Source organism: Panthera tigris, chromosome X (assembly GCF_018350195.1).
Source record: "Panthera tigris isolate Pti1 chromosome X, P.tigris_Pti1_mat1.1, whole genome shotgun sequence".
Lineage (NCBI taxonomy): Eukaryota > Metazoa > Chordata > Mammalia > Carnivora > Felidae > Panthera > Panthera tigris.
In genome coordinates, this window is record NC_056677.1 from 106790656 (window position 1) to 106808765 (window position 18110).

The 18110-nt window shown below is 49.0% G+C and overlaps 1 protein-coding gene across 7 annotated transcripts in view; it reads left to right on the forward strand.

The window, feature by feature from the left end:
- Window positions 1-18110, forward strand: part of BCORL1 (BCL6 corepressor like 1) — a 63843-nt gene that overhangs the window by 14593 nt on the left and 31140 nt on the right. For all 7 annotated transcript variants that reach the window (XM_042973784.1, XM_042973783.1, XM_042973786.1 and 4 more), the window contains 3 exons: window positions 4568-4697; window positions 9908-9998; window positions 10284-13556. In XM_042973784.1, the coding sequence (XP_042829718.1) occupies window positions 4612-4697; window positions 9908-9998; window positions 10284-13556 (3450 nt within the window). In that variant the 5' untranslated portion in view covers window positions 4568-4611. The remainder of the gene's footprint in view (window positions 1-4567; window positions 4698-9907; window positions 9999-10283; window positions 13557-18110) is intronic.

Consider the following 18110-nt stretch of genomic DNA (forward strand, 5'->3'; position numbering starts at 1 on the left):
AATTTTGCCTTCTTGTGTAGACCACTTAGCTCACTGCCCTCTTGCCCTTGCTTTCTGCCTCTCCCCTCCCCTCCTCTGCAAAGGCTACAGTTAATAGCAGCGGTAGGCCTTACATAGGAAGAGGGGCTGAGGAATTCATAACAGAAGAGTGGGAAGCCAAGAGTTAAGAAAATATTCTATCTTCTGGATCTCATGAAAATAGGGGTGCCTTTAGGTAGTCCTAAAATGTGTGATATTATCTGGTAATTATTTTGTTTTTTTTCTTGGTTTTCTTGTTGTTGTTATTTTTGCTTTGAGGGGTCACCTTTATCTAGGTGATGATATTTTATGTGTTGTGTTTTCAAATGCCAGGCCTCATTCCCCCCTCTGATTTCTGTCCCAGGCACTACAAACTACTAATCCCCTCTAAATAGAACAAAAATAAACCCAAGAGTGAAAAAGCAGTGGTGACTTGACTTCTATCTGCTGCCTACAGATATTCAGATAGGCACTAAAACTCACACTTTGTGTTAAAATTCATCTTGTGGCAAGTGTAACCCCTTTCATTGCCTGATTATTCTAATGCTTCATAGGGAGAAAAGATTTTTAAAAAGGACCTGGTGTGTCAGTCAACGGGCTGAGCTGTTGTTTCTTAAACTGGGATATTCCAAGTTAGTCTAAGAAAAAGTCACAACTTGATTGACCAGGATGTTCAGGGATGGGATGGGATCCTGGTGAACTGAAATGAAGCAGACAGTCCATCCATTTGTCTTACCCCTTGTTGAAATCTTTCTAAAATCATGCGTTAACCCACATAGCTGTCTTAGGAATGTTAAGGATAGTTTTTAGAAAAAGGTAAAATCGTGAGTCTTATATAGATGTAAAAATGAACACGTGTTAAAGATTTTATTTTACTCATTAATCAGCCAGGGAACCAGACAGATGTTCTAGCTGGTTCAGAGAAAAAGTCCAAAAGCACAAATTTATATGGAGTAAAGGAATTGAATTGCAAATGGAGGCAAAACTGGTTTTTCCACAATGGGGAGGGAAGTCACTCCAAACTCTATGGGACAATACAGAGTTTGCATATCCATCAGTTACCTGCAATTTACAGAGGGGCAAAACAACTCAAAGACAATGGACTATGCTGGAATCATGCTGCTGCAAACGACGCGCTATAGGTAACGCATAGTGTTTTCACTGAAGTCCAGCCTTATTTCCTATAGTAACTAAGCACAAGGGACACTTTTGGGGGGGTTGATTTTGCTTGTAATTTCTCAAGGTCATCACCTCAATTCTCCTCCAGGATTCACTTCCATATAACACTCATTTACTGAAGTACTGACTATATGTAAGACATTGCAGAGGAACCAGAGACAGAAAAGAGGATACTTCTTACCTTAAGTAGCTTGATTGGTGGGGGAGACACACATGCCATACCCCCAAATAACCACACTGCAGAGAAGAGTAAGAATCAGTGCTGTGGGAGAGGTAGGAATGCAACGTTTGAGGAGAACCAGAGAGGAAAGGGTTAACTGACCAGGGGCTGGGGCTTGGGAGGTGACATGATGACATTTAAGCCAGGCTTTGAGGGGTGACACAGAGAGGAGGAGGGGCACAGGAGAGGCCATTGCAGGGTGAGGAAGCAGCAAAGTCCTGAAACTGGATGGTCTGTTCAGGGAAGGGTCAGGAGCTGGGACAGCGAGGCGGCAGGGAAACAGCAGGATGTGGCTGAAGAGGAGACCAGAGGAGGTTTGAGGCCAGGTCTTGGAGGGCCCGGAATGCTGTGCTAAGAAATTTGGGCTTGATTCTGAAGACAGGAAAGCTATTGAAAGCTTTTGAGGAGGGCGGGGGCAACATGATCGAACTGGTGCTTCAGAAGATGAATTGATTGTAGAATCAAGAAATTGGAGGCAGAGGGACCAGTTAAGGGGCTATTGTAATATTCTGGGTGAGAGATGATGAGGGCCTGCATCAGGGTGGTGGCAAGAGGGGCAGGAGAGGATGGAGATGGCATTATTAAGGCTTGACTCCTGATTGGCTGTGGGCAGCCGTGGGGGGAGAGAAGGAGTTGAAGACGACACTGCTGAAATTTCCAGGCTGGGGGATAGTGGTGCCATTAACTAAGATAGGAAACACGCTGGGCGTGGGGGGTGGGGAGCAGGTTTATGGGAACAGATAATGAGTTCGGTTTGAGACACATTGAGTTTGAGGGGCTCAGTGGACATCCAATTAACAGCAAGTTGCTGGCAGCTGGAAATTCTGGTCTGGGTGTAAGGAGAGAGGTCGGGGATAGAGATACAGATTTGGGAGTCTTTGGTGCAGGAAGGGGAGAATTGCAACTGGGGGAGCTCAGGAGCTAGAGAGGAGAAGGAGCAGGGTACACATACATACACACACACACACACACACACACAGGTGGAGGGAGTGGGGGAGAACCAAGGAGAGCCAGACTGAGCTAGAGAGACAGAAAGAGACAGAAGAGAGATAGAGGGAGACAGATGGGGGGGGGACTGAAGGCTGAGGTGAGGACAAAGAGTAGAAGGGAGGGGGATGCAGGGGGAGGGAGGAAGGAAAGGAGGAGAAGAGGGAGAAGAGAGGGGATCCCAAGGGAGAAATGAGGATGAGGGGAGCAAGGAGGAAGGTGGAGGAGTGCAGATTGTGCCAAGAGAGATTGGAAAGGGGAAAGAGAAGCAGGGAAGAGGTGAAGAGAGAGACAGATGGGAGAATAACAGGGGGAAGAGGGAGGTGAGGATGAGTAATAGAGGGGAACAGGAAAGACAAATTGAGAGGGAATGGAGAAGAGAGAGAGAGAGATGGGGGTAGGGAGAGAGAGAGGGAAGGAAGGGGAAGAGATGGGGGCTCACAGGGGTGAGGAGAGACCAGGCAAGATGAGGGCTAGGTTTCTGGGGTGGGTAGAGAGGGAGAAGAGCCTGGAGAAGCCAGCAGGCACTGGGTCAGGAAAGCCAAGAGTGGGGCAAGTACAAAGAAAGCAAGGGCAGAAGTATCCTGCACCACAGACATGGGGAGGAGGGTGAGGACCAGGATGAGAATGGGAGGCTGTGGCTCTGCTGTCCTTGTACTGCCTGTCTCCCTTGCTTGGAGACTCTGCTGTACCAGCCACCTGGCCTCCTGGCTCTTTCTTGATCTTATCATGTAACCTCCTGCCCTAGGACCTTTGCATAGATTGTTCCCTCTGCCTGGAATGCTCTTCCCCCAGATATCCACATGGCTCACCCCTTTGCTTCCTTCAGGATGTTTAAATGTCTCCTCAGAAGACATATGCTGATTACCCACTTACAGACTGTAGCCCATTCTGCTCCCCCCCCCGCCCCACCTCTGTCACCATGGCCCTTAGCTTGTGTTATATACCACCTTATACTATAACAGGAATCATTTCACATGTGTATTGTCCATCTCATCCCACTAGAATACACGTTTCATGAAGGCAGTGATTTCGGTGTTGTTAGGTAATTGTTGAATCCCCAGTACCGAGGGCAGTGCTGGCATACAGTAGGAGCTCAGTAAATATTTGTTGAATGGATAAGTGCTATTGTGTTGAATGTGGACAGTCTCTAAAAATTATATAAAGAATTAATGAAACAAACCCCTGATGTGGCTGTATTTTAGTAGTTTACTTCTTGGCAAAGTGGAGAACAGAAAATTCTGATCACTGGAGGGTTCTGTTCAGTTGAGCTTTGATGAAGAAGACTTTAGCTAATAAGTTAATTCAAGAGTTTAAGGGTCTTAAGACAAGCTCATTGGGTAAACATAAACCTCTTTTTCTTGATGCCTCATTTTCTCTAGAAGGGTGAATTGGCTGTGCAGTGGTTGTCAACAGCGACAGCTGGATGTTAGCTGCTGAAGGGGGTGGTAGGTCATGGGGATGACAAGACCTATAGAAAGGGACAAGGACAGAAATGTGTGGTTTTTTCACGGACCGTTGTTTTTTGTTTGTTTGCTTGTTTGTGGCCAGAGTACAAGGGGTATTGCATCTGATTTTTAGGGAACTTTAAACCAGCTTAGATATATGTGTTATATCTGTATAACTCCCAAGTCGAAATCAGAATAGAGTATTTTTGAAGGGCTTATAAAGAAAGCGTGTGCTTCCTCTGGAGAACTTAAATTGGTACATCACTCAAATACTTCAGTACCCATGGATTTAGAGAGGTTTGAGAAAAAGATCCCCAGTAGTCTTTCAACGCATTGTTCATATATGGGAACAACCGTCTAATTGCAGTTGGTTGGGCTAAATGTGTGTGAAAAAATACACTGTCATCTCGTTTGTCTGGAATAGATTGAATTTCCTTGAACACTCAGGCATATCTGTCTTTAAGATAATTTAAAAATCACTCTAGGTGATTAACAGCATCCTCGTCTCCATCCTGAAACCTATGGATTCCTGGAAAGCTGGTGCACCCTCATCCCCATTTGGACCTTAATTTTCCTTAGCAGGCTGCCTTGTGGGAAAGACTGCTTTAATGTTTTGGTACCATAATTGCCTTTATTTAAATGTTTCCTTGTTAAAGGTGGTTAAAGCAGCTGTCCCTGTTATGAGTTTTGATTTTTCGGAGTTCTTTTTTCCCAGGGGGAGCGGCCACAGCAGGTCCTATCTGGTGGTGAGTGGCTGTCATGATCTCGACAGCACCACTCTACAGCGGCGTGCACAACTGGACCAGTTCTGACCGGATTCGCATGTGTGGCATCAACGAGGAGAGGTGAGGAGGCTGGGAAGGTAGCTGTTGCTGGCTTCCAGTGAGCGGTACCTACTCACCAGAGGGACAGCTGCATCACGCCCTGGGAGGGACCCTGGGGAAGAGGCTTTGGTTGCTAATTTTCCTGAGATGGGATGGGGCTGGGACTGTGTCAGTGGCTGCCTTGCCATGACGTTCCTGTTCAGATGAAGGTGAGGAGGCCAGCAGATGACCTTTGTCCAACTAACATTTGTCTACTCATTAAGAACTGTCAGATTGTGGAGTGAGGGGAAGCTCAGACGATTGCAATTTTTATTTGCTGCATCCATGTTCGGTGCTCAAGGATACGCATAAGATATTTTTGGTCCTTGATCTAAGCCTGGAAGAAAGACAGTTTTATTATTCAGCTGTATACTGGAAACTGTTAGTGGGTATTCTGGTGATCAGCGCTTTCCTGCCTCATGAGGCTAATGATGATTCGCAGTGAGATCCTTATGAAGTATCTCAGGAAGATCAAACAGCTTAATGTAGTTGTCATACGAAATCGAGAATTGGTGATACGTGTTTGTCTTAAATTTTCTGTTCACCAAAATGTTTGGTTGACCAAACTATGCCCTTTACTGATCACTCTCCATAGGAAGGACACTCAAAATGGCCTTCAGATTTTATATTTGACTTTCGTGACCCTGGGCCAAAGACAGAGACGTGTGATAGTTGCAGTGCCTCTCTCATTTTTAGAAAAGCCAGGCTTGCTGGTGTTTAGCTGTTGTTTCAATCCATCAACTGTTTAAATCCAAATACATCAGGGGCGCCTGGGTGGCTCAGTCGGTTAAGCCACCGACTTCGGCTCAGGTCATGATCTCACAGTCTGTGAGTTCGAGCCCCGCGTCGGGCTCTGTGCTGACAGCTCGGAGCCTGGAGCCTGCTTCGGATTCTGTGTCTCCCTCTCTCTCTGACCCTCCCTCGTTCATGCTCTGTCTCTCTCTGTCTCAAAAATAAATAAACATTAAAAAAAATTAAAAAAAAAAATAAATCCAAATACATCAGACCAATCCCCTAGAATGAAGAACAATATGGCTTTTCCTAGGATTCAAATCTGGTGTCTCCTTGGGTAAATCTTGGGAGTGTGTGCAATGGGTGTGTGTGCATGTGGGGGAATGTTGGTAATTTGGAAGGGTAAAGGAATGGACGTCTTTGTGTGTATCTTCTTTTTTCTTCTGCTCTTAACAGAACTATATACTTGTCTTAGGTTCAGGTTAGGAGAATAGACCTTTTTATTTTTTTTAAAGCCATTAGTGCCTAATAGTTTAATGTTCTCTATGCTGAGGAACAAGTTAGAGATGGACTTAAAAGGAATTTAATTTTAGAATATAAGTCAGGACTAAGGAAAATAAGACAAAATCCCTCTCAGATCTGCATTAGAAAGATATTTTCCTTTGGGTGTGAAGTATGTCCTTAGATAATTACTAAGAGATGAACTGGGGGAAGGAGGGTGGTGGTATCGATTTGTATAAGCATTCACTGGCAACTCGTTTTAAGTAGTTGAGCCTTGGAGGCAGAGATTTGGACTAGAGCCTTTAAAAAATAAGTGGACAGGGGCGCCTGGGTGGCTTGGTCGGTTGAGCGTCTGACTTCGGCTCGGGTCATGATCTCATGGTCCGTGAGTTCGAGCCCCGCATCGGGCTCTGTGCTGACAGCTCGGAGCCTGGAGCCTGTTTCGGATTCTGTGTCTCCCTCTCTCTCTGCCCCTCCCCTGTTCATGCTCTGTCTCTCTCGATCTCAAAAATAAATAAACGTTAAAAAAAAAATAAGTGGACAAGTTACCTTGCTTCACTGTCCATGCTAAATCCCTGCTGAGAAAGGAACAGGAAGTGAGTCCCAAACCTGACTTTCCCTCTTTATGGACCTTTCTTGGGATGTTACATTACCAAATATGCCTAGTGGTTAAGATGACCTTTTAAGCATTGTCACTTCTGATCGCATCTACCCTTTACTGTCACCTTCCTCTACAGTCTAGGCCATGCTACAGCTGATTTCCAAAATGGTATCCCACCTTATTTAAAAATCATCTTCCTCAGCCCTTTACAAATGGTAGAACTTAGAAATTTTGGGTGTAAAGCTGCACATGGGGGTTAACTCTTAAAATTGTTTGAGAAACCTGACCAGTTTCATCAGATGCAGTTGAGGACTGTGAGAACAGGGGCAGGGCCCTTCTGGGAGCCCCAGAAGGCTGACTCTAGTCAAACCTCTGGCTGACTCTGTTTTCTTGCTCGCTTGCTTTCTGTCTTGTATCCATTCATTCCTTTATTCAACAAACATTTATTAAATCCAGCAAGAGCAAACCAACAGTCATGGGACACTGATGGTGAGTGCTATAGAGAGGCACGTACAGGTCCTGTGGGAGTCTAGATGCAAGAATGGCAGACTTCCTGGGGGAATAAGGGAGGGCTTCCCAGAGGCAGTGATATCTGGGCAGGGGCTTGAGGGATGAGTAGGAGTTTGAGGTGAGAGTTGATATTTCCCACATGGTGTGTTTCAGGAAGACCCTGGCTGGAATGCAGGTGGTCTTGGGGTGTGCTGGGACTCAGGCAGGGAAAGTCTGCAGGGGATGGAATCTAAGGGGCCTGATGTGTATGGTGTGGTCAGGGCCCAGTGGGAACTGAAAAAGATCTGGTTGGACAGTGGTGCTAGCCCTTAATAATTAGGAAAACAGCCCTGAAAGGTTATGGCCATTTCTGGTTTAAGTTCAACAGAGCCTTAAGCACAATCGCCCAGGGACATCTCTGTTGGGAAGAAATGGTGGGATTGATTTTCAGTCCTGATTGAAGCCTGCTTTGACCCCTGCCCCCTCCTCCCTGCTGCCTGTACTCTCCTAACCTTGCCTGGTTGACCCACTTCTCTTTGTGCACCCCTCCCCTGCAAGCTATTCCTGTCCCAGACTCTTCTCTCCATGGAGCGATTTAATGTTTGCTTAGCTTTGCACACCCCTCTCCTCTGAGGATTTGAAACGTGGCTACACAACATTTTCCCAGAGCCTCAGGGACTGGCACTCAGGCATGGGTATGGCTAGAGTGGCCAGGACTGCTGCTTCCACTGCCCCTGCCACCCCCAGAGTCTCTGGGCTTGCAGGCTGGCTCTGCTGGTGTCTGGTGGCTATCTTTGAGGGTGGGGTTCCTGCATTCAAGGTGATTTTATTCGGGGGTGGGAGTCCAGCAAGGGCAGGGGGTTGATATGCAGCTAGATCCCCTTTGTTTGGTTGGGAGCCCCTGCAGGTGGGGTCCCCAGCCCCTCAGGTGGGGTTCACAAGGGAGAGGGCAATGCTGCTTGTTTCCCTTTGCCACCGTCCTCCTTCCAAAACCATCACTGGCCAGTCCAGTTGGAATTATGCTTCTCCCTGGCCCAAGGCTGGGAGTATAGGCCTTGCTTTTCTGGTCTCCCAGGAGCTGTTGTCAAAGTATGTTTTCCCTTTCCCCCAGGGCCCCCTTCCTCCCCTTCCTCGAGACTCCTGACTGCATCTCCAGCCCTTGCCTGTCCTTACACTCATTTCTGTTTGTCACCAGCAGTCATTGCCAGCAGTGGAACCCTCCCACTTCTGCCAGCCTAGTTGCGTTTTAATGGGACCAGACAGACATTTCCCCCTGGTTAGCCCCTTCTGGAGCCCTGAAACAAGGGGAAGAGGCCTGTGGTGATCTCCCTTGCCTTTTTAGCTTCTCTTGTCCCAGGTACAGTTTTGGAGTCCATCACCAGTGCCCTGTTCCAGTGAGAGGGAGGGAGTTAGCAGGACCCTCCCCATTTTTGTGGGGGTTGGCTACAGGCTCCCTGACTGTCCTAGGCTAGGGTGGCTGGTGAGGCAGATGCTGGCTTCTTCCTGGGCTGTTGGAGAGCTGAGGGCAAAGACGCAAGGTGGCCCACCTCCCCAGAGGCACACAGAGCGTTCCTGTGCATTTCCCCATTGGAGCTGTGCCATAGCGCTTCAGTTGGAGCTTTATTCTTGCACCCAGACCTTCCACTCAGCCACTCACCTGGGCTCTTGCCCCATTAGTGTCTTCCCTAGGGCAGAGAGTGACTCTTCTCAAAAAACTAAATTTCTAGTGGGTATTTGTCCTGTCTTGAACTTCACCTTGTAGTCTTAAGTTTATTTTAAGAGAGAAAGAGAAGCCCAATCAGGCTTCTTGCTGTCAGCTCAGAGCCCACTGTGGGGCTCGATCTCATGAACCATGACATCATGATCCAAGCTGAAACCAAGAGTCAGATGCTTAACTGACTGAGCCACCCACGTGCCCCTATTTTCCAAGATTCTTACTCAAAATCTAGAGAAGACTTTTTGAGTAGATTGGAGTTCAGTTAGGTTTTTCTCCTTTGGGACTGAGCTCTCTGGTGTTCAGCCCTTTCCTTTGCAATATACCAACTTGAATTTGGAGTCTGTGGCCTTGCAGGCCACCCTTTGGGATGAGAGTGGATGAAGGAGGAGTGGGGAGTTGGCAGGCACGGCGTGCAGGCAAGGATAGAAATGTAGGAGGGCAGGCGCTGGCTGGAGTTTGGTGGTGCTTTAGAAAAGGGGAAGAGGTGCCCCGGAGGGAAAGAAGTCATGCCCTTGAAATGCCCCTCAGCACCCAGTGACCTGGTGGCCTCGAATCAGTATCATTACGCGCCCTAATAAATGTGTATCTGCTCTAGGCAACCCCATCGGGTGAATAGGTGATGATTCAAATTTAGAACATGACACACAATGGAGGTGGTTATTTGTTTTAGAAAAGGATTACCCTTATGATACCAGCAGCCAACTTCCCTTATAGACTTAAAATAAGAGTGTACTTAAGAGAAAACTGGTTTGCATGCCTTTTGAGATCTTCTGTGATTCATCTCTCCCCTTTTGGCAATGCCCAGTACGTGCCGGACGATCACCTTGATGGGTAAGCTCTGGGGACAAAGCAAAGGTGCTGGGCTGTCCTCCACACTCCTGGTGAGAGCCCCAGAAAAAAAGGATACACAGCCCAAAGAGGGGAGTCTAGTCAGATTGGGCTCCTTTACAAGAATTTGCAAAGCTGGGCATGCAGGCTCCGGCTTGTGACTTCAACCCCTCCAGTTGCTTGTAATGTCCTCCCAGCCACCAAGGGAAGTGGGACAGGAAGGTTTTATGGGAACCCAGGCAGGCAGGAGGTGTTCTGCCGAAGGTGGTGTTGGCCCAAAGGCTAGGCCTCATGGCTCTTCTCTGGTTGTGTCTCCCATGCTAGAAGAGCACCTCTTTCTGATGAGGAGTCCACGTCAGGTGACTGCCAGCGGTTTGGATCTCAGGAGTTTTGTGTCAGCAGCAGTTTTTCCAAGGTAAGGGGCCATGTGAAGCCACATGTCGCCCGCCAAAGGGCGGAGCCAAACTGCCCCGGGCAACGTGCCCAGTCTGCCATCCCAAGAAGGGGGGCAGGAAGGAACAGGGTATTTCCCAGGACTTGCCGTATGTGAGACAGAAATTGGCCAGCTGCTCTTTGCCTCTGCCGAGACCCGGTTGGTCGAGTTGCAAAGAGGACCAGCAGTCGCTTCTCCCGGGCCTCGGGACACTTGCGCCATCCGCAGAGAGCTAGCTAAGACGGGCACGCTGCTCTGTCGTTGCAGGTGGAGCTCACAGCAGTTGGAAGTGGCAGCAATGCCCGGGGGGCAGACCCAGATGGCAATGCAGCAGAAAAACTTGGGCACAAGTCAGAAGACAAGCCTGACGACCCCCAGCCAAAAATGGACTATGCTGGGAGCGTGGCGGAGGCTGAGGGCCTATTGGTGCCACTGAGCAGCCCCGGAGACGGGCTCAAGCTTACCACTCCCGACAGTGCCGACGCTGCCAACAGCAGGGCTGACTGCTCCTGGGCTCCCCTCGGCACCCAAATGAGCAAACAAACAGACTGCTCAGCAGCTGGGGTGAAGGCTTTGGACTCTCGGCATGGTGTTGGGGAGAAGAATACTTTCATTCTGGCAACTCTGGGGACTGGAGTCCCTGTGGAGGGAACCCTGCCTCTGGTCCCCACTAACTTTAGTCCGCTGCCAGCCCCCATCTGCCCCCCCGCTCCCAGTTCAGCTTCCGTCCCCCCATCTGTTCCAGATCCATTCCAGGTTCCCCTCTCCGTCCCCACCCCAGTACCCCACTCTGGGCTTGTTCCCGTCCAGGTCGCCACCTCAGTTCCAGCCCCGTCCCCTCCCTTAGCACCAGTCCCAGCTCTGGCTCCAGCGCCACCGTCGGTACCCACACTCATCTCTGATTCGAACCCCCTTTCGGTTTCAGCCTCTGTCTTGGTGCCTGTGCCAGCTTCTGCTCCCCCCTCAGGTCCGGTCCCCCTGTCGGCTCCAGCCCCTGCCCCCCTCTCGGTCCCAGTTTCGGCTCCTCCCTTGGCTCTGATCCAGGCCCCTGTGCCCCCATCAGCTCCAACTCTGGTCCTCACGCCTGTCCCCACTCCAGTTCTGGCCCCCATGCCGGCGTCCACACCTCCGGCAGCTCCCGCCCCTCCGTCGGTGCCAATGCCCACCCCAACCCCATCTTCTGGCCCACCCTCCACCCCCACCCTCATCCCTGCCTTTGCTCCCACGCCAGTGCCTGCGCCCACCCCAGCCCCAATATTCACTCCAGCCCCCACGCCCATGCCGGCCGCCACACCGGCTGCCATTCCCACCTCTGCACCAATCCCAGCCTCCTTTAGTTTGAGCCGAGTATGTTTTCCTGCAGCTCAGGCACCAGCTATGCAAAAAGTACCCCTGTCCTTTCAGCCAGGGACAGTACTGACCCCGAGCCAGCCGCTGGTATATATCCCACCTCCGAGCTGTGGGCAGCCGCTCAGTATGGCCACACTGCCAACCACTCTGGGAGTCTCCTCCACTCTCACACTCCCTGTCCTGCCTTCATACCTTCAGGACAGGTGTCTCCCCGGTGTGCTGGCCTCCCCAGAGCTACGGTCTTACCCATATGCATTTTCTGTTGCCCGGCCTCTGACTTCAGATTCCAAGCTGGTCTCTCTGGAGGTGAACAGGCTTCCCTGTGCTTCCCCATCCAGCAGCACCAGCACCCAGCCTGCACCCGATGGGGTCCCCGGGCCTTTGGCAGATACTTCCCTCTCTACTGCTTCTGCCAAGGTGCTTCCAACCCCACAGCCTTTGCTGCCAGCCCCCAGCGTGAGCTCAGCCCCGCCACACCCTGCCAAGATGACAGGTGGTGCCGAGCAGCAAACAGAAGGGACTTCCGTCACCTTCTCTCCCCTCAAGTCACCTCCACAGCTGGAGCGAGAGATGGCATCTCCACCTGAGTGCAGTGAGATGCCCCTCGACCTCTCCTCCAAGTCCAACCGCCAGAAGCTTCCATTGCCCAACCAACGCAAGACACCTCCCATGCCCGTATTGACCCCTGTGCACACCAGCAGCAAGGCCCTCCTCTCCACAGTCTTGTCTAGGTCTCAGCGCACAACCCAGGCTGCCGGTAGCAATGTCACCTCCTGCCTGGGCTCTACTTCCTCGCCCTTTGTCATCTTTCCCGACATCGTGAGGAACGGGGACCCAAGCACCTGGGTGAAGAACTCGACTGCGCTGATCAGCACCATTCCTGGCACCTATGTGGGAGTGGCCAACCCAGTGCCTGCATCCCTGCTGCTGAACAAAGACCCTAACTTGGGCCTCAACCGAGACTCCCGCCATCTCCCCAAGCAGGAGCCCATCTCCATCATTGATCAAGGAGAACCCAAGAGCACTGGTGCCCCCTGTGGCAAGAAGGGCAGCCAGGCTGGGACTGAGGGACAGTCAAGCACAGTCAAACGTTACACCCCAGCCCGCATTGCCCCCGGGCTGCCGGGGTGCCAAACCAAGGAGCTCTCTCTGTGGAAGTCCACGGGGCCAGCAAATATTTACCCACGGTGTTCAGTTAATGGGAAACCCACCAGCACCCAGGTCCTGCCTGTTGGCTGGTCACCATACCACCAAACGTCTCTGCTTTCCATTGGCATTTCCAGTGCCGGGCAGCTGACGCCCAGTCAGGGGGTGCCCATCAGGCCCACCAGCGTTGTTTCTGAGTTTTCTGGTGTGTCACCTCTCAGCCCCAGTGAAGCTGTGCATGGACTTCCAGAGGGGCAGCCACGGCCTGGAGGCCCCTTTGCTCCAGAGCAGGACACTGGCACAAAGAACAAAACTTGCCGGATTGCTGCCAAGCCTTATGAAGAACAAGTCAACCCTGTCCTCCTGACTCTCAGCCCTCAGACAGGGACCTTGGCACTGTCTGTCCAGCCTAGCAGTGGGGACATAAAAGTGAATCAGGGGCCTGAGGAATCCGAGAGCCACCTCTGTCCTGACGGCACTCCTAAGATGGAAGGTTCCCAGGGGGCTTGTGGCCTGAAGCTGGCAGGAGATACGAAGCCTAAAAACCAAGTGCTGGCCACCTACATGTCCCACGAGCTGGTCCTGGCCACCCCCCAGAACCTGCACAAGATGCCCGAGCTGCCTTTGCTACCTCATGACAGCCGCCCCAAGGAGCTTATCATGGATGTGGTCCCGAGCAGCAAGAGGGGCTCCGGCACAGAGCTTTCACAGCTTGGAAGTCAGGTGGACCTGGGGCGGGTGAAAATGGAGAAGGTGGATGGTGACGTCGTCTTCAATTTAGCCACCTGCTTCCGCACCGATGGCCTCCCAGCAGCTCCCCAGAGGGGCCAAGCTGAAGTTCGGAATAAGGCTGGGCAGGCTCGAGTGAAGGAAGAAAGCGTGGGTGTCTTTGCCTGCAAGAACAAGTGGCAGCCAGACTCCGTGGTGACCGATGGGGCGACCGAATCTCTGCCGCCCAAGAAGATGAAGTTTGGCAAAGAGAAGGATGCTGAGGAGCAGCAGCCACAAACCAAGGTCATAGTCCGGAGTTCCCATGGACCCAAGGTGAGTTCTGGGCTGAGGTCGAGGGCAGGGCCGGGACACCAGAGGTCTGCTTTGTCCTGCAGATGTCAGTCTCCCATGGCAGTGTTCTTGAGAAGCTCTGTGAACTGAAGGCTTGTGTGAAGGCTTGGAAGGCTTGTGTAAAGTGAATAATGACCTGCTGTCCCCTTTCTAAGTCACATTTTCCATATATGGTGTTTTAGTGTCAGGAGGGGCTGGCTTGTATTTTATAGGATGTGGGAAATGATTTGGTCCCCGAGGCCAGGGAAGCCATTGTCCCACATGAGGTTGGAGAGCAGGAGAAGGGATTGATGACGGAAATCAATTGATAACAGGCTCTTCCACACATAACCATTCTTCCTTTTCCTTTTCTGAGATGACTGCTGGCCTTGAGAACTAGGGATTCTCAAGGGGAGGGAAGGGGCCTTGGACAGAGTTGTTCTCTGCACCGCTGGGGGTGCCTGCTTAGGATTAGGCTGGGAGTTTTGTGGCGCCGGAGCCAATTCCAATTCAGCTTCTGGGCTCATCTGACAGTTTCCTACCTGCCCAGTGCTTGGTGGGAGGGGCAGCTTCAGGTTTCAACCCATCGGGAATGTGGTTTGGAAGGCAGGTGGGTGTCTGCTTCTGGGTTCTTCATGGTGGCAGGGTTCTAGGCAAAAAGATGGGTAAAGAGGATTCCATTTCAATCCAGTGGTACTCCAGAGGGGATCCAAAGGCTGCTGGTGATCCAGGGAAATTCTTTAAGCACTTGAAGATAAGGCTTCTCAAAAATATGGAGCAATTTAAGGGTGCCTGGCTGGCTCAGTCAGAAGACCATGTGACTCTCGATTTCAGGATCAGGAGTTCGAGCTCCACGTTGGATGTACAGATTATTTAAATAAATAAATAAACTTTTTAAAAAATATGGAGTGATTTCAAGTTATGTTAAGAAGCCTTCAAACTGAATGTTGATATACACTAATGAACAGATTTCTAGCCAGAGTGCCATTAATTTGGGTTTGTGGCAGAAGCTCTTAGTCTTTTTTGGACCATAAAGCATTTTGAGAAGCTGCTAAGACCCTGTTCACAGAAAATGACCTCGGAATTTTGCCAGTAATTTCAAGTTCTTGGACCCATCCCCTCCACAAAGCTAGCCCATAGGCTCCAAATTAAGAACCCCAGGGATAGAGCTTAGGTGGGTTTTCTCAGTGACTTCACAACCACTTCTGTGTGGCAAACATGCCAAGTAGGAACACAGGTCATGACATAGTAGAGCATATGTATAGCATTTACTCAGGTAGCTGTGATTTGCCCTTGATAGTAATAAGAAGAATAATTTAGGGACACCTGGGTAGCTTAGTCGGTTAAGTGTCCGACTCTTGATTTTGGCTCAGGTCATGATCTCACAGTTGGTGAGATCGAGACCTATGTCAGACTCCACACTGAGAGTGCAGATCCCGCTTGGGATTCTTCCTCTCCCTTTCTCTGTGCCCCTCCCCTGCTCATGTGTGTGTGCTCGCTGTCTTGCTCTCTCTCTCAAAGTAAATAAATAAAATTTTAAAAAAGAACATTAGGGGTACCTGGGTGGCTTAGTTGGTTAAATGTCTTGACTTCAGCTCAGGTCATGATCTCACAGCTTGTGAGTTCCAGCCCCACGTCTGGCTCTGTGCTGACAGCTCAAGAACCTGGAGTCTGCTTCAGGTTCTGTGTCTCTCTTTCTCTCTCTGCCCCTTCCTCTCTCTCTCTCTCTCAAAAATAAATAAACATTAAAATATTTTAAAATGTTATTAAAAAAAGAACAGTAATTCTTGTCATTATATGTACTATACACAACATACCAAATGCTTTCTACAGATGTCATCTAACTTAGTCCTTACAATAACCCTATGAAGTGAATGCTATACCCAATTTACAGAGAGGAACATGAAGGAAACAGACTGAATGGGTAAGTTACCTAAAGTGACACAGCTACTAATTGGTAGAGCTAGAACTCAAACTCCAGTCATTGGCTCCAAAGTTCATGTTCATCTTCAGCTCTGCCACACTATCTTCTCTCCTTATGTATAACTGTTTCACTAACCATTGGCAAGTGTTTGTTGAGTTGTTGCTACATGCCAGTCCCTCCCAGGCACTGAGCTACATCTTCAGGAGGGCGGTGCAGCCTTTTGGTGAGCAGTATAGTTTCTGGAACCAGGCACAGTGCCTGAGTTTAAGTCTTGGTCCTACTTTTCCCTAACTATGTGGTTTCAGTCAAATGACTTAATTTCTCTGGCCCTCAGTTTCTTCATCTGTACAATGAGACAATAATAGTATGTCCTCATAGGGCTGTGTAAAGATTAAATGAGGTGATGTTCTGAAATATCCAGAATAGGCAAATTTATAGGGACAGAAAGTAGAATAGTGGTTGTCTAAGGTTGGAGGAGATGGGGAAATGGGTATGGGGTTTCCATTTGGGGTAATGAAAAAGTTCTGGAACTAGGTGATGGTTACATGAGTCTGTGACTACTAAAAACCATTGAATTGTAAACTTAATCAAATGAATTGTATGATATATCTGAATAAATTACCTGTCAATAATGTTGTTGTTAAAAAAAAAAGAGTAAATGAGGTGATATATTTGAATGCTTAGAACAGTGCCTAGCACATAGTAAGTAAGTGTTCGGTAAGTGTTTGTGGATGCTATTGTTATTGTTAGTGTTACCAACAAAATAGATACGGCTCCTGCTCTCATGGAGCTTATGTCTTACAGGAGACCTGATGACAGGCTGGCACTGCCCCTGACTATATTAGATGAATAGTTCATTGGGCCCACTGACAGATACCCAGGACAGAGAATAAAGTTACAAGATCCGGGGCCTTGTAGCAGCCCTTAGCAGCTTCCTATAATGATTTATGAAATTTCCACTTTGAGGGGAGAGTAAATAACTCAGATCTTTATTTTCTTGTCTTCCATTTTCCTGAGAAAGAAACTGTTGATAAGCAAAGTAAGATCAGGGCTTAATTCAAAACAGCCCCTGTCAGGGTATGGCTAAGAATTAGAATAGTGTCCTGTCTCCTATACCACCTGCCCTAGGGCCTCATGGAATTCTGAAGGGTTGGCTGAATCATCAGCAAAGGAAGAGTTCTGCTTCATCTGGTGCTGGGTGTATTTTATTGTTTTCTCATCCTTTGGAAAATTCTTTGGAAAACCTTTCAAAACTCTGTTAACCAGAACATTCATCTTACACGGTCTCCCCATCCACCCAATTTTTTGCCTAAGTTGGAGCATGCAGTGTGTTTTTACTCTCAGTGCTGCCCTTGCAGAACTTACAGACAGAAATCCTTTCTAGATGTTCTGTTTTACTTGTTTTTGTCTGTCTTAGGAAATAAAAGTTAATGGTCTGCACTTGAAAGAGCCAGCTAAAAATGATATTCAGAAATAAATAGGACATGTTCAGATTTATATGCATTTAACTTTATTCCCCCTGACTTAAAGTGATCTTTCTCTGGCCATTCCTAAAGGTGAGATTTTAAGCCAACAGTTCCCCATCTTTCTATTTCCTCCCCAGTTCTTTTTTTGTCCTAACACATTGGTTTGTAGGAACTAGCAGCAAGCAAAAGGGGGAAACTGAGACTTGACTTTTTAGCTCAGCCCTCTGCTGAGTAAGAAGCAGGAGTAGTTCGCGGGGTAGTAGGAGTCCCTGGAATTTGATGGGGAAGGTGACTCCCTGATGCTGGAGAATTGAGACACCCCCCAACACCGCAGAAAATGTTCTATTGATAAGACATCTGCCATCCCCGTAGCTGGAGCTATACAGTAATAACCTTCTAGAAGGTGGCATGTGAGTCGGCTTGGGGGAAAACAACCCTTCCTTTCTTCCTAGGGCCTGCTTTCGTTGTTAAAACGTTTTGCTTATTACTCACTCCCGGGATGCTAGAATACTGGAAATCCCTACCTTGCCCTATTTCTTGTTTGGTGGCATGGAGAGACCTCAAAGCTTATGAGGATATGTAGCTGTTAGGCTGAGAGAGTCCTTGCACTGTGTAAGCACGGCCATTGTGCCTATCGGAGAGAGCGGGCTGAGCAGAAACAGTGGAGGACGTGAGCAGGGAGGGAGAAGAGCAAGAGCTGCTGTGGAGAGGCCCAGGTGGGAGCCAAGAGCCCTAGGCCCCAGTCCCAGTTCCACCACTTTCTCACTGCAGGCACAAATGAGCTAATTTGTAGATTTGCCTGCTAAGTGGCAGTCACACCTGGGTCTGTGTGTTGCCCTGGACAAATTCGTGTAACGTCTTGTCTTGGAGCCTCAGTTTCCTTGTCTGTTCAATGGGGATGATATTAGCTTCTCAGTTTGGGGTTGTCAGGAAAATCAGATCAAATAACAGAGAAGAGAACATTTTGAGATTTTGAAAGTGCTGCAGAGTGTAAAGTGGCATTATTAATACTGCCTCGGCCTCTTCATTGTCTTCCATAAGTATGGGGAGATTTGAATTGCTCCTGTGTCATGCCTTTCTTCTTGTCTTCGTTGAGTCTATTTTCTGGTATTAATTTACACATGGAAATAGACCATTTTTCTTGAGTCAGCCTGGACTAAGAAATTG